The sequence below is a fragment of the Lissotriton vulgaris genome, chromosome 3_1, assembly GCF_964263255.1.
Source record: "Lissotriton vulgaris chromosome 3_1, aLisVul1.2, whole genome shotgun sequence".
Lineage (NCBI taxonomy): Eukaryota > Metazoa > Chordata > Amphibia > Caudata > Salamandridae > Lissotriton > Lissotriton vulgaris.
In genome coordinates this window covers 364,230,730-364,244,533 of record NC_141689.1, presented here as the reverse complement: position 1 = coordinate 364,244,533, position 13,804 = coordinate 364,230,730, and the positions used below count along the sequence as shown (strand labels likewise).

Genomic DNA, 13,804 nt, shown 5'->3' with positions numbered 1-13,804 from the left:
GAGCGAGCTCTTTCTTTGTGATGGTGGCTTTTTTGCTACCTGAACCATCTTGACAGTGGAGAGGCTTCTTAGGAAGGTTCTTTGATTGACACCTTATTTTCCTCTTGACTTACCCAGTAACGTAAGGATGTCATTTTATCGATAGTGTAGGGATATATTTACTGTCTTTTATTCATCAACCATCAATGCAGGGAAATTTGGACTCTTGCTTCTTAATTATCTGTATCCATCTTCTCAAATTAATGATTTTACACATGCTGCATCGTTTGATTTGGATGCATAGATTTGGGTTAATTCTAATTCCTTTGTATTTTTGTACTGCCATATTGAGATGAGTTTATGCTAAAATGTTTTTCCCTTTGTATTAAAACTTAACTAACCTTCAATAACTGTCCTTTGGTGATTAAGTATCACAAATTGGTGCCAATGTGATTTTCCTTAACGTTTTCTTCCCTGTACACTTTCATGTTGCTAAAAAGTTTAATTGGAGAGTGTCTCTAGAAAAGCTTCATAAGAAAGAGAAGGGCCCCCCCTTTCAGGACTAAGAGAATATATGTATGCATGTATAGCTTTTTGTAGCTTAATCGCTGTCATAGAGCAGGAATCACTGGGTAGCTTTCAATCCAATAGATTTTTGGAGCACAAATCTAGCCAAAAAGCAGGGGAACACTGTAGAGGGTCAAAGACAAACTTAGTCTCAAAGAGTCATTGGAGAGGTAGCTGTTTTGTTGGCTGTTAATGCATTGTAATGTAGGGTTCTCTAAAGAGGTGCATCTTCTACTAGTTTGTAAATTGGAGCACTGTTGAGGCAGTCCTGGCATGAGAATATTGTTCCAAATCATGGGTGCATAGATGGAAAAGGCCTGTTTTGTTTTTTCTTCTCACACTTCTTACTCTGCAGTTTAATGGTGTTCCGACTGCCAGTGTACAATAAACCACCAGAAATGGCGAGCTTGTCTGCAAGATAAGCAGGGTTGCTGAACATGATTGCTTTGTATGCAGCTGGTCTTGAAGAATATTCGGGCCGGCAAGGGGGGCTAATGTAATTCCAGTCTGATGGTGGTGATGTGATCATATTTCTTTAGGCCCTAGATGAGACATGGTGCAGCATTAGGATGACCTGAAAGGTGCCAATGTGGAGTCTGGGAGGACTTAGAGAAGGGTAGCCTGATGAGTATAAGTCTTGGACAGCAGTTCTGAAGTCTCTTTCTGGAAGAAACAATTTCACTTTCTTTGAAGAGCCAGCTGATACCATACATTCTTTGTGTTTTTTGGCAATGGTTTGATGGCGAGGTTGGTGCCCAGGGTGAATCCAAGTGCCATATAATTCATTAAAAGTTGGGGTTCAAAGCTGTCCAATTTCTTCTGATTGAGATATGTTTGTACTGTTTCTTGTTTGTTGCTTTAGCAAATTACAGTAATTTTGTGATGAGTAGGTTGAGCTTCAGTTAGGTGCTGGACATCCAGGTCTGGATGATCTGCAGGCAGTGCTTGAGACATTAGATTTCTGATGAAGAGGGGATTTTCAAGTGGAGTTGTGTATCATCAGCAGTATCTGTGAGTAGAATACCACTCCTCTCCGTGTTGAGGTTGAAGACAACATGGAACAGTATGTAACCCTAGGAACTCCAGAGGTGACCTGAATCTAACCAGTGAGCCAGTGGTGTGGCTCACTGGTTAGAGGCGGCAGACCTGAAAGCAGAGAACGGCCCAGGACCAGGGTTCGATTCCCGACGCGGCAGGGTCTTGGACCAGGATCAGCGGACTCGATAATTCTCGCATCGGTGCCTACTACAACCAGAGATCACACTCGGCAACTCTGGGCATTAGCTTGCCTCATCTCCACAACGGCCCCTCACAAACGCCGGGGATGCCTGGTTTCACCTTGGAGACTCCCAGGAGGGACTATCTCACAGGGAAAGCCAGGACGGGTTCCCCAGCGGTCTATAGCGCTACGAGGCCTGCGGTGCGGGTAGAAGTGCGCTTTATAAGACACACACAATTTCAATTTCAATTTCAATGTAACCAAACTAGAGTTGGTTGGATAGATAGGAGGGGAGAATGTAAAAGGACACTGCTGGTGAATCACCATTCAAGATTCCAGGGTGTATGGTGGTGAGATGGTTGACTGTGTTGAAACCATGGAATTGGTGCCTTGAATGAACTCCTATTCTGAACCTGTTTAGATCAGGTTCCATGGTTTTAAGTAATTTTGTCCCAGCTGTGTTCACTGACACCTCACACAAGCAGCAGAATACAGGCATAGTTAGGTAACACGCATGCCTGGAAAGCAAAGTGTGCTCAACATTGATTCACATCAGAGATAAGGCAATCAATGGGCAATTGCCTTAGCAAGCAAACTGTTCAGATTGCATTCGGAACTGAAAATAGTCATTAACATATTTTAGCAATTTAGAAGCATGCTTCGTTCTAATATTGCATGAGAAAGTGTTAGACAAATCAAGCATCTGCATGATGATTTCCATCTCTTAGGTTAGTCAATTTACCCAACGTATACATTGATAATAACTTTACTATGTTTCCAATATGGGAAATACATTTGCTACTCCTTGTCTAATTTGTAAAAATTATGTTTCTTGGCTTGACAAACCTACTTAACACAAATGTATTAGCATAATGAGATGTTTTCTAGTGCTGATGCAACTGGGTTCCTATGTGATGCAGCAAGCCGGAAATATTCGGTTGCTCAATCTATTCATGCTGACTTCAGGAACAAGCATTTTGAAGGTTTGCCTTTTCTGTAATTCACACATAGAATGATAACACTACAGGTAGTTATGGGTGCGCGGAGAACATACACTGAGGCACCATGCACATTCATATGCTCATACTGCATGAACTGAGCCATAACCAGAATGCGCACATACAATGCACAGGTACATATGCAAGCAAGCATTTATATTCCTGCTTGTGTGTGCATAGGCATCTACCTGCACTACGTTGTTGGTCCGTGTGGCAGGTAGTTATGTGTGTGTGCATTGGGACCGTACATGCTACCTACTTCAATCTTCTCTTTGCACTAATAACTGAAGTTTTTGTTGTTGCTTTGTACGCACATTTTAAAAAGGCCACAATCCCACCTTCAGTGACGCACCCATTACTACACCCCCAGGCAAACAGACACACAAATGTCCACAACAATTACCAAGAACTTACCTAAATAAAAAGCAAGAATGTTTGGCCTGGCATCATATATTCCACTTATATGCCACTTCAGAGTGCCTTAGGATAGAGAAGGAATAAATAGCAGTAAATAATTAGCATTCAGGAGCATATGATAGAGGGAGGTTTGAATAAACCGTCACACAGGGGAAATGGAAAAATGGAAAGGACATCCAAGGGGATCTTCACCCTGGAGATTTGAGGACCAGGAGAGACAGGTAATGGGGTTGTGGATGTGTAGATTAAGATAAGAGCTCAGAAAGGGTCAAACATAAAAGATGCTGAGTATTATGTTCAATTATTAATTAATTGTTCACTTTCTCTGGAAAGTATTGTAGGGAAAGACTAAACTATTGGCAGGTCTAACAAGGCTCTACACTAATTGATAGGACTCTCAGTGGAAATGAAATGATCACTTCAAAATGTAAATGTCTGTGTTCCATCTGAAAAATCATCAGCCCTATGTTTTCCTATTACTCACTTTTAATCTGAGAAAACATCACTGCCAAGGAGCTACTGGGCCTGAGGATCATTCAGAGTAATATGCAGCTTCAGGAGAGACATAGGCTGTGTTTGAAGTGGATGTCTCTGAAGGCAGTCATATGTAATGTCGTGCTTCATAACGCTTTGGCACTCTGAGAAAACGTTAAATTGCTGCTTGGAGCAGAAAATTAAAGAAAGGAGCAGAGAAAAGTCAAAGGAAAACTTTGAGGGCGATGAAGGGAATAAAAGGGGTAGGGCACTTTGCATAATGTAGGAGTGATCTGCCAAGGACTAGGGAAAAGTCTGATAACTAGCATGTGTGCTACAGATGAAGGCAATCCATCTGATGACCACGTTCTGGCGTTGCTCTGCATGTCTTGAAGAGACATAAATATTCCTTTAGAGATTTCAGTCCACTTAGTGTGTACACTGTCCCATAGCAAATGGAGAATTCTCATACTAACTTGCAAGTGTAGGATATTCTAGAGGAAGTCTGTAAGAAATTGATGTATTAGGTAAAAGGGGTTAAGACTCCCTTCAAATAATAATCACAATCCTTGTTAGGGTGAACCATTGAAGTCACCAAATAATCCTGTTCTTTACCCTCTGGTAGCTTACCATAAAGCAGCCAGGCTTAACTTAGAGGCAATCTGTAAATTATGCATGCAGTACTCCAACAGAAATAAAGTAAAAACACAACAAAAGAAAAATCTTATACCAATTTAGAAAAATAGAATATTTTGAATAAATAAAATGACACAAAAATAACAACTATCCAATAAGTAATACTGGCGATATGAGTTGTTTACATTTGAACTAAAAATAGCACCAAAAAGCACAAAGCAGCAACTGCAGTTATCTGGTCACACTAGACCGTGTCAGAGCTAAAACCTAAGGCCGGCTGAGATAGATTGCCAGTCTTATACAGGAAGCAGGTATGCCCTGGTGGAGAGTTTACCCTTCGGCTTAGAAAGTTTTATAGAGTGAAATTGGGCTTCGTCAAGTCGTCAGCAAAGCAAGCTGGATCTGATCTGGGGATCAATAAAGGTGGACTGTTGAACAGTGGGGTCCTGGTGAGGGCTTTGGCAAAAGTGGGCAAGCTTTGAGAAAGCAAAATCGGTGCATTGGTCCAGTTAAAGCCCTCTACATCTGGACTTAGAAACTTTTCTAGAAGTTAGACACCCTTCAGCGGGGCAAAACAGCAAGCTGAGGCCAACTGCAGCTTCAACAGCGATCCCTGTCTCAATCAGTTCTTCAGGCATTAAGTTGACACAAAGTTTTTAAGTCCCACTTCTTGCAGTTTGGGGACAGGAGTCGTACACTCTAACACTAGCCAACAGTCCAGGACCTGGGGGGTGCCATTTGGATGTCAGGACTACAACAGAGGCCAGCAGCAGGGTCGAGGGCATATCTAGGTGGTTCTGGTCAGCTGGGCAGTTTCAAGGAAAGGCTTCTTGTGCCTGTTAGACCTGGCATCTTTGGCGTGGTTTCCCCTGACTTTTTTGCCTCTACCTCTTGTATTTTTGACACTGTGCTGGATTTTGTTTTTGCTGGTTTAGATGCTTTGGGCACCTTGCCACTGCTGATCAGTGTCGAATTGCAAGTGCTCTCTGGGTAAAATTGCTATTATGATTGGTTATCCATGATTGGCAGATTTGTTTCATCAGTAGGTCCCTAGTAAAGTGCACTGAGTGTGCCTGGGCTGGTGATTCAAATGCTACTAGTGGGCCTGCAGCAATGATTGTCCCACCCAGATGAGTAGCCCTAAAATGGTGTCTCAGGCATGCCAACGCGGTGCCTGTGTGCAGTTGCTAACTGCCATACTGACCTGCCCTGTGTCCCCACTGGCCAGGCCTAACCCTTCCCTTTCTGCTCACATTGGACACCCCTATGGAAGGCCTAAGGTACGGCCCTGGGCAGAGTGCAGTGTATGTGGACGGTAGAGCATGTACTAGTGTGGGTGATATGCTCTGATAGGGAAATACTGCCAATTCCGTTTTTCACTATTAAAAGGCTATCTTGCCTATAGGCTAGAATGGGCAATGCTGTGTATAATGTTTACCTGCATATATTTCCATAGGAGCAAGATAGAAAATTGAAGTCTGGTATCCCTGGACTCGGAATTTAATAACTCATCTTTTAGGAAGGATGTTTTTTAAATCCTGTGTTTAAAAACAGCACTTTTAGAAAGAGGTTATTTTCTTGTCTGACCTTTCTGTGTGCCTTTGACTGTTTGTGAATTGACCGTCTGGTTTGTGAGTGATAGGGGCTGGGGTGGCTCAAGGAGGCTGGGTGAGTCAGCACTAGGCAGAAAAACTCCATTTGCACTTGAGTGGTGGGAAGGGATAGCACTTGGGCCTGAATAGGGCTTTGCCTGCCTTCCACAATGCTGGCTCCACCTCCTGCTGGGCCGCTGAAGACCCTGCCCTCTCTCGCAAAGGAAGAAGGTGTCCACTGGCAGGAAGCACCCATAACTGGTTTGGACCAGGCTCAGAGCTCACCTGCACAAAGGAATCAAAGACTTTTTGGGGTATAACCACAGGACCCCAAACCCCTGAACTTTAGATCATCCTGGAATCAAGAAGGAACCTTTGCCAAGGAGAAAATCAGGAAGACTGAAGAGAAATGACTACCCTGCTGTGTGTTTGGAGGCTGACCTGCAGTTACTATTCTGCCAAGGAGAGGGGAGTGACTTTGCTGTTGCTGTGTCCCCTGCTGGAAGAGATCTCCAAGGGCCTGAGACGAGCTGGTCTCCTGTTAAGAAGTCCCAGGAACAAAAGGACTTTACCCCCAGCTTCCCCCCTGAACTCTGCTGCTGTGTGAGTTCTGACATGCCTAGAGTGCTTGATCCATTTGTCGGGCCTCTGGAGGTTGTTTCCTTCTGTTTGGGGAGCTGGAAAAGAAGAAAAGAAGAAGATCTACAATTTTGCATGCATCGCTCGCTAGCAGAGTGCATCGTTGACAGTGCGAGAGAATTCCCGTTGCTGTGAAGTTTGCCGCAGCGCCTGTTGCATCTGCAAGACCCGACGAGTGGTTCGTTTGCGGAGCGCATCACCCCGGTGCGGGAAGATTCCTATCGCTGCGAATATCGTCGCAGAGCCTGTCATCGCTCGGAGAACCGTCGCACCGCTTGCCTGCGGATCTCATCCCCTCGCTGCGAACATCGTTGCAGAGTTCAGCTGCAACTTATCGAGGGGCAGCGACAGAAGAGGATCAACGCTGCACCGCGCATTGCTGCTGCACCGAAGATCGGCACCATCCCAAAGATCATCGCATCGTGCCTGTGCGAGACGCTTCCTACCGGAGAACCTGCAAACCTGGAATCCATGCAAAGTATCACATCACTCCCCATACAGACCGGATTCGCCGCAAATAACCCGCTGCGTGCAGCGGGGTTGTCACATCGCTTCCCCAGGGTCTCAGGAGTGACGCATCGCTTGTTTTCTGAACTCTTTTTAAAGACTTATTTTGGAACAGTGTATGTTGGATTTTTTTTGTTTTGGTCCTGTGTAGTCTAGATAAAAATACTGTATTTTTCTAAACTGGTGTGGAGTCCATTTGTGGTGTTTTCACTGTGTTACTGTGAGTTTTGGTACAAATACTTTACACATTGCCATTGATAAGCCTATCTGCTCATGCCAAGAATGAACGCCGGCGACTGCTGCGCCCGATCTGCCTTAATGGGAGCATAACAACATGCTCGGAAGCATCAGCCCTATGTTTGTCAACCACCAACACTATGTTCCTAGCGAGATCAGCGAAATTCATTCTCCAAATTAGTTTAGCACTAAAATCCCTTAATGAGAGTTTTCCATCACTCAGGAGTCTCACCTCAAAAGCAACTGATCAGAGTTGAAGTGCACTCGTCACGGAGTTTCATTGACAGTGCCACTTGCACGCCCCCATATGGAAGAAAGTATGGACTTGTCCTAACCCATACAATTGCTGGGAAAGGCCAATCAATGGGACAAAGACTGTGGGAGCTGTATCCTTTTTTCTTACTCTGTTTTTTTAAATTTTTTTTATTTATTTATACCATTTATTTTAACTAGCACTGGTGTATACCTTTTTTTAAACAAGCAAAGACTTTTTTTAGAATTACTGTTCTCTTCACTTTCTCTTTTTACTGTAAAGATATTAATTAATTGTACAGTTAATAAAAAAACTTTAACACCTACTGTATTTTTCTAAACTGGTGTGGAGTCCATTTGTGGTGTTTTCACTGTGTTACTGTGAGTGTTGGTACAAATACTTTACACATTGCCATTGATTAGCCTATCTTCTCATGCCAGGCTACCAAGGGGGTGAGCAGGGGTTATCCAAAGAGTGTATCCCCTTATCCTGACTGGAAGCAAGGGTCCCTATTTGGACATTGGATTTGGTACCTACCTCTGCCAACTAGAGACCACAGATTTAACAGTGCCCATGTAGCCAACTAACACTTGGAGTCTCTTCTGGGGCCCTGCGTTTGAGGCAAGCAGGTACAGTCTTCCTTCAGGTTTTAGTGTTTCTTATGATCTTCACAAGTCCAGGACTGTTCAGAAGAGAGGTATGTGGGGTCGGTCCACTTTTAAGTCCAATTCCAGCTGTGGGTGGAGGGCAAGCCTTTGTCCACCCCTTAAACCAGCTCTGGTCAGCTCCTCCATGTCCACATGGTTTGGTGCCAGCCCTGAATACAGTGACAAATGGGAGGCATGCCAAGATGTGAACTTTCTCTGCCAGTAACAAGGCATCCTCTGAAGCTCAAGAAGGGGCTGGGCACATTCCCCAGGCCATCCTATCATGGGAGGAGGTCCCCTCCCCATTCCCAGTCCTCATTGTACACTGTCTGGGAGTAATACACATGACAATACATGGGAGCCATCAGGGGTCAGGTGACCGCTGGATATTGGCAGGGGAGCCTTTGGTTTTAAGCAGGGAAATAAAAACCTATTAAAAGTGTAATACCTAAAATAGTAAATAAAATCCAACTTGATCATTAGGTTGCTTTTTAAGTTACTATTACAATGAGTCCTTGACCACTTTTCTAGCTCCTCTCAAACTGAATTAAAGCACTTATTGAAGATACTAGTGTAAACCAATGTTAATCTATAGGAGACCCAGCATTGCCACTTTGTAAAAAAGCTTGTGGGTTTTTACCTGCAAGGACACGTAAAACATCATATATTCATGTCCTACTCTTTAAATACCATGCATTCTGCCCTGTGGGCATTCAGGGCAAGACATAGGGGAGAAGTATACACACAAAAAGGAAGGTTTAGGCCGGGCAAAATGATTGTTTTGCCAGGTAGAAATGTCAGTTTGAAAACTGCACACCAAGTTTGCAATAGTAAGCCAGGAATCATGTTTTTATAGTGCTACTGTAATGGGTGGTGCAATTAATTTAATTTACAGACCCTGGGTACAAGTAGACCCATATACTCAGGACTTATAATGTTTGCCCATGGCTGTTTTATGCCAAAGAGCCGATGTAACACTGGATTAGGCTGAGTTCAGGTGATGGCTCTTTTACCCGCTTTATTGGTCATTAGCAATTATTGGGCAGTGTTCTCAAGGCCTTCCATATAGGACACCTTGTAAATTTCTGAGGCCCGGAAAGGAGGACCGGGATGGCTACTGTCAACTCTGACTTGGTTGTTGCCATGGCCAAGTTTCAACACTCCTACATCTTGGCGTAAATTCAATCCAAATATAGAAGGACCTGCTCTACTATAATAGACAACACGGGTGGTGATGGACAGAGTTTCTGAATGAAGCAGAATACTCTCACCCAGTCAAGAGATCAGGGCTTGATCCAACACCATTTTTTAGCTCACTGAACCATCCCAGCTCAGAACCTGGCTATATGCAAATTTGTCTGTCCCTGGCCCAGTGCATCATGGGAACAGGGCAGACCAAACTACCAAGCCAATTCTTTCACTGGGAAGGAAACAAGCTTCCGGGGACCGGTTTCTGGCATTACATCCGTCTTCGGCCCGGCTTGCTTGAATCCTGATGGTGCAATGAGCAAGGGACTCATATCTGAGTATACCCTTCCACGCTTATGGTGGACAAAATAATTAAACAACAGGGGGTGGTGATGGACAGAGTTTCTGAATGAAGCAGAATACTCTCACCCAGTCAAGAGATCAGGGCTTGATCCAACACCATTTTTTAGCTCACTGCACCATCCCAGCTCAGAACCTGGATATATGCAAATTAGTCTGTCCCTGGCCCAGTGCATCATGGGAACAGGGCAGACCAAACTACCAAGCCAATTCTTTCACTGGGAAGGAAACAAGCTTCCGGGGACCGGTTTCTGGCATTACCAGCCGTCTTCGGCCCGGCTTGCTTGAATCCTGATGGTGCAATGAGCAAGGGACTCACGTCTGAGTATACCCTTCCACGCTTATGGTGGACAAAATAATTAAACAACAGGGGGTGGTGATGGACAGAGTTTCTGACTGAAGCAGAATACTCTCACCCAGTCAAGAGATCAGGGCTTGATCCAACACCATTTTTTAGCTCACTGCACCATCCCAGCTCAGAACTTGGCTATATGCAAATTAGTCTGTCCCTGGCCCAGTGCATCATGGGAACAGGGCAGACCAAACTACCAAGCCAATTCTTTCACTGGGAAGGAAACAAGCTTCCGGGGACCGGTTTCTGGCATTACATCCGTCTTCGGCCCGGCTTGCTTGAATCCTGATGGTGCAATGAGCAAGGGACTCACGTCTGAGTATACCCTTCCACGCTTATGGTGGACAAAATAATTAAACAACAGGGGGTGGTGATGGACAGAGTTTCTGAATGAAGCAGAATACTCTCACCCAGTCAAGAGATCAGGGCTTGATCCAACACCATTTTTTAGCTCACTGCACCATCCCAGCTCAGAACCTGGCTATATGCAAATTAGTCTGTCCCTGGCCCAGTGCATCATGGGAACAGGGCAGACCAAACTACCAAGCCAATTATTTCACTGGGAAGGAAACAAGCTTCCGGGAACTGGTTTCTGGCATTACAGCCGTCTTCGGCCCGGCTTGCTTGAATCCTGATGGTGCAATGAGCAAGGGACTCATGTCTGACTATACCCTTCCACGCTTATGGTGGACAAAATAATTATACAACAGGGGGTGGTGATGGACAGAGTTTCTGAATGAAGAAGAATACTCTCACCCAGTCAAGAGATCAGGGCTTGATCCAACACCATTTTTTAGCTCACTGCACCATCCCAGCTCAGAACCTGGCTAAATGCAAATTAGTCTGGCCCTGGCTCAGTGTATCATGGGAACAGGGCAGACCAAACTACCAAGCCAATTCTTTCACTGGGAAGGAAACAAGCTTCCGGGGACCGGTTTCTGGCATTACAGCCGTCTTCGGCCCGGCTTGCTTGAATCCTGATGGTGCAATGAGCAAGGGACTCACATCTGAGTGTACCCTTCCACGCTTATGGTGGACAAAATAATTAAACAACAGGGGGTGGTGATGGACAGAGTTTCTGAATGAAGCAGAATACTCTCACCCAGTCAAGAGATCAGGGCTTGATCCAACACCATTTTTTAGCTCACTGCACCATCCCAGCTCAGAACCTGGCTATCTGCAAATTAGTCTGTCCCTGGCCCAGTGCATCATGGGAACAGGGCAGACCAAACTACCAAGCCAATTCTTTCACTGGGAAGGAAACAAGCTTCCGGGGACCGGTTTCTGGCATTACAGCCGTCTTCGGCCTGGCTTGCTTGAATCCTGATGGTGCAATGAGCAAGGGACTCACGTCTGAGTATACCCTTCCACGCTTGTGGTGGACAAAACAATTAAACAACAGGGGGTGGTGATGGACAGAGTTTCTGAATGAAGCAGAATACTCTCACCCAGTCAAGAGATCAGGGCTTGATCCAACACCATTTTTTAGCTCACTGCACCATCCCAGCTCAGTACCTGGCTATATGCAAATTAGTCTGTCCCTGGCCCAGTGCATCATGGGAACAGGGCAGACCAAACTACAAAGCCAAATCTTTCACTGGGAAGGAAACAAGCTTCCGGGGACCGGTTTCTGGCATTACAGCCGTCTTCGGCCCGGCTTGCTTGAATCCTGATGATGCAATGAGCAAGGGACTCACATCTGAGTATACCCTTCCATGCTCATGGTGGACAAAATAATGAAACAACAGGGGGTGGTGATGGACAGAGTTTCTGAATGAAGCAGAATACTCTCACCCAGTCAAGAGATCAGGGCTTGATCCAACACCATTTTTTAGCTCACTGCACCATCCCAGCTCAGAACCTGGCTATAGGCAAATTAGCCTGTCCCTGGCCCAGTGCATCATGGGAACAGGGCAGACCAAACTACCAAGCCAATTCTTTCACTGGGAAGGAAACAAGCTTCCGGGGACCGTTTTCTGGCATTACAGCCGTCTTCGGCCCGGCTTGCTTGAATCCTGATGGTGCAATGAGCAAGGAACTCACGTCTGAGTATACCCTTCCACGCTTATTCTGGACAAAATAATTAAACAACAGGGGGTGGTGATGGACAGAGTTTCTGAATGAAGCAGAATACTCTCACCCAGTCAAGAGATCAGGGCTTGATCCAACACCATTTTTTAGCTCACTGCACCATCCCAGCTCAGAACCTGGCTATATGCAAATTAGTCTGTCCCTGGCCCAGTGCATCATGGGAACAGGGCAGACCAAACTACCAAGCCAATTCTTTCACTGGGAAGGAAACAAGCTTCCGGGGACCGGTTTCTGGCATTACAGCCGTCTTCCGCCCGGCTTGCTGTGTTGGATCAAGCCCTGATATCTTGACTGGGTGAGAGTATTCTGCTTAATTCAGAAACTCCGTCCATCACCACCCCTTGTTGTTTAATTATTTTGTCCACCATAAGCGTGGAAGGGTATACTCAGACGTTAGTCCCTTGCTCATTGCACCATCAGGATTCAAGCAAGCCGGGCCGAAGACGGCTGTAATGCCAGAAACCGGTCCCTGGAAGCTTGTTTCCTCCCCAGTGAAAGAATTGGCTTGGTAGTTTGGTTTGCCCTGTTCCCATCATGCACTGGGACAGGAACAGACTAATTTGCATATAGCCAGGTTCTGAGCTGGGATGGTGCACTGAGCTAAAAAACTGTGTTGCATCAAGCCCTGATCTCTTGACTGGGTGAGAGTATTCTGCTTAATTCAGAAACTCCGTCCATCACCACCCCTTGTTTTTTAAATATTTTGTCTACCATAAGCGTGGAAGGGTATACTCAGACGTTAGTCCCTTGCTCATTGCACCATCAGGATTCAAGCAAGCCGGGCCGAAGACGGCTGTAATGCCAGAAACCGGTCCCCGGAAGCTTGTTTCCTTCCCAGTGAAAAAATTGGCTTGGTAGTTTGGTTTGCCCTGTTCCCATCATGCACTGGGACAGGAACAGACTAATTTGCATATAGCCAGGTTCCGAGCTGGGATGGTGCAGTGAGCTAAAAAAACTGTGTTGGATCAAGCCCTGATCTCTTGACTGGGTGAGAGTATTCTGCTTAATTCAGAAACTCCGTCCATCACCACCCCTTGTTGTTTAACTACTATAATAGACAGCTAAGAGACAGGAGAGGAGTTTGAATACAATTTTTTCATTTTTTATTTTGAGTGTTTTATAAAGCATGAACGTGACCCAAGGGTATCTTCACCATTAAATAATTATTCTGTCACTAAATGTCCAACCACTCGTAGAGTACAGCACATTTGAGCTTTAGCTGTAATGTGGTTTTCTCATCTTCATAAAAAATTGCATCTACTTTCAAGTTTGTATGAAACTAAATCATGTCTCCAATACGCGTTTCTAACAGCGTGATTGAAATTTCTTCCCAGGTTCAATCTCCTAGCAGGAGAAAGTCGAGGTGAAGTCCTAGATAACACTTTCACGGGTGGAAAGTGCAGAACCGTGAAAAGTAATGATACCAGAAAAACTTTTCGTGTTCCTGGAAACATTGAGAATATCAACTTTCAGGTAGGAGCTGTGCGTGAGAGCTGTATCTCTAAGGTACACTGGGACTACATGTACCATAGACAGAGACCCAGAATATGTGCAAAAAGATCAACAAACGATTACAGTGTAAAGAAGGTTAATGCTTACCTAAATGGGTGCAGACGTGTTAAAAAAGGTGTTAAGATAATACAAAGCG

General features: G+C 45.0%; 1 protein-coding gene across 2 annotated transcripts in view; it reads left to right on the top strand.

Moving 5' to 3' along the window:
• The window catches only part of LOC147726460 (complement component C6-like), a 1,142,533-nt gene that overhangs the window by 284,959 nt on the left and 843,770 nt on the right, over positions 1-13,804 (top strand). For both annotated transcript variants that reach the window (XM_086960582.1, XM_086960583.1), the window contains exon 6: positions 13,491-13,629. In XM_086960582.1, coding sequence (XP_086816708.1) covers positions 13,491-13,629 — 139 coding nt within the window. The remainder of the gene's footprint in view (positions 1-13,490; positions 13,630-13,804) is intronic.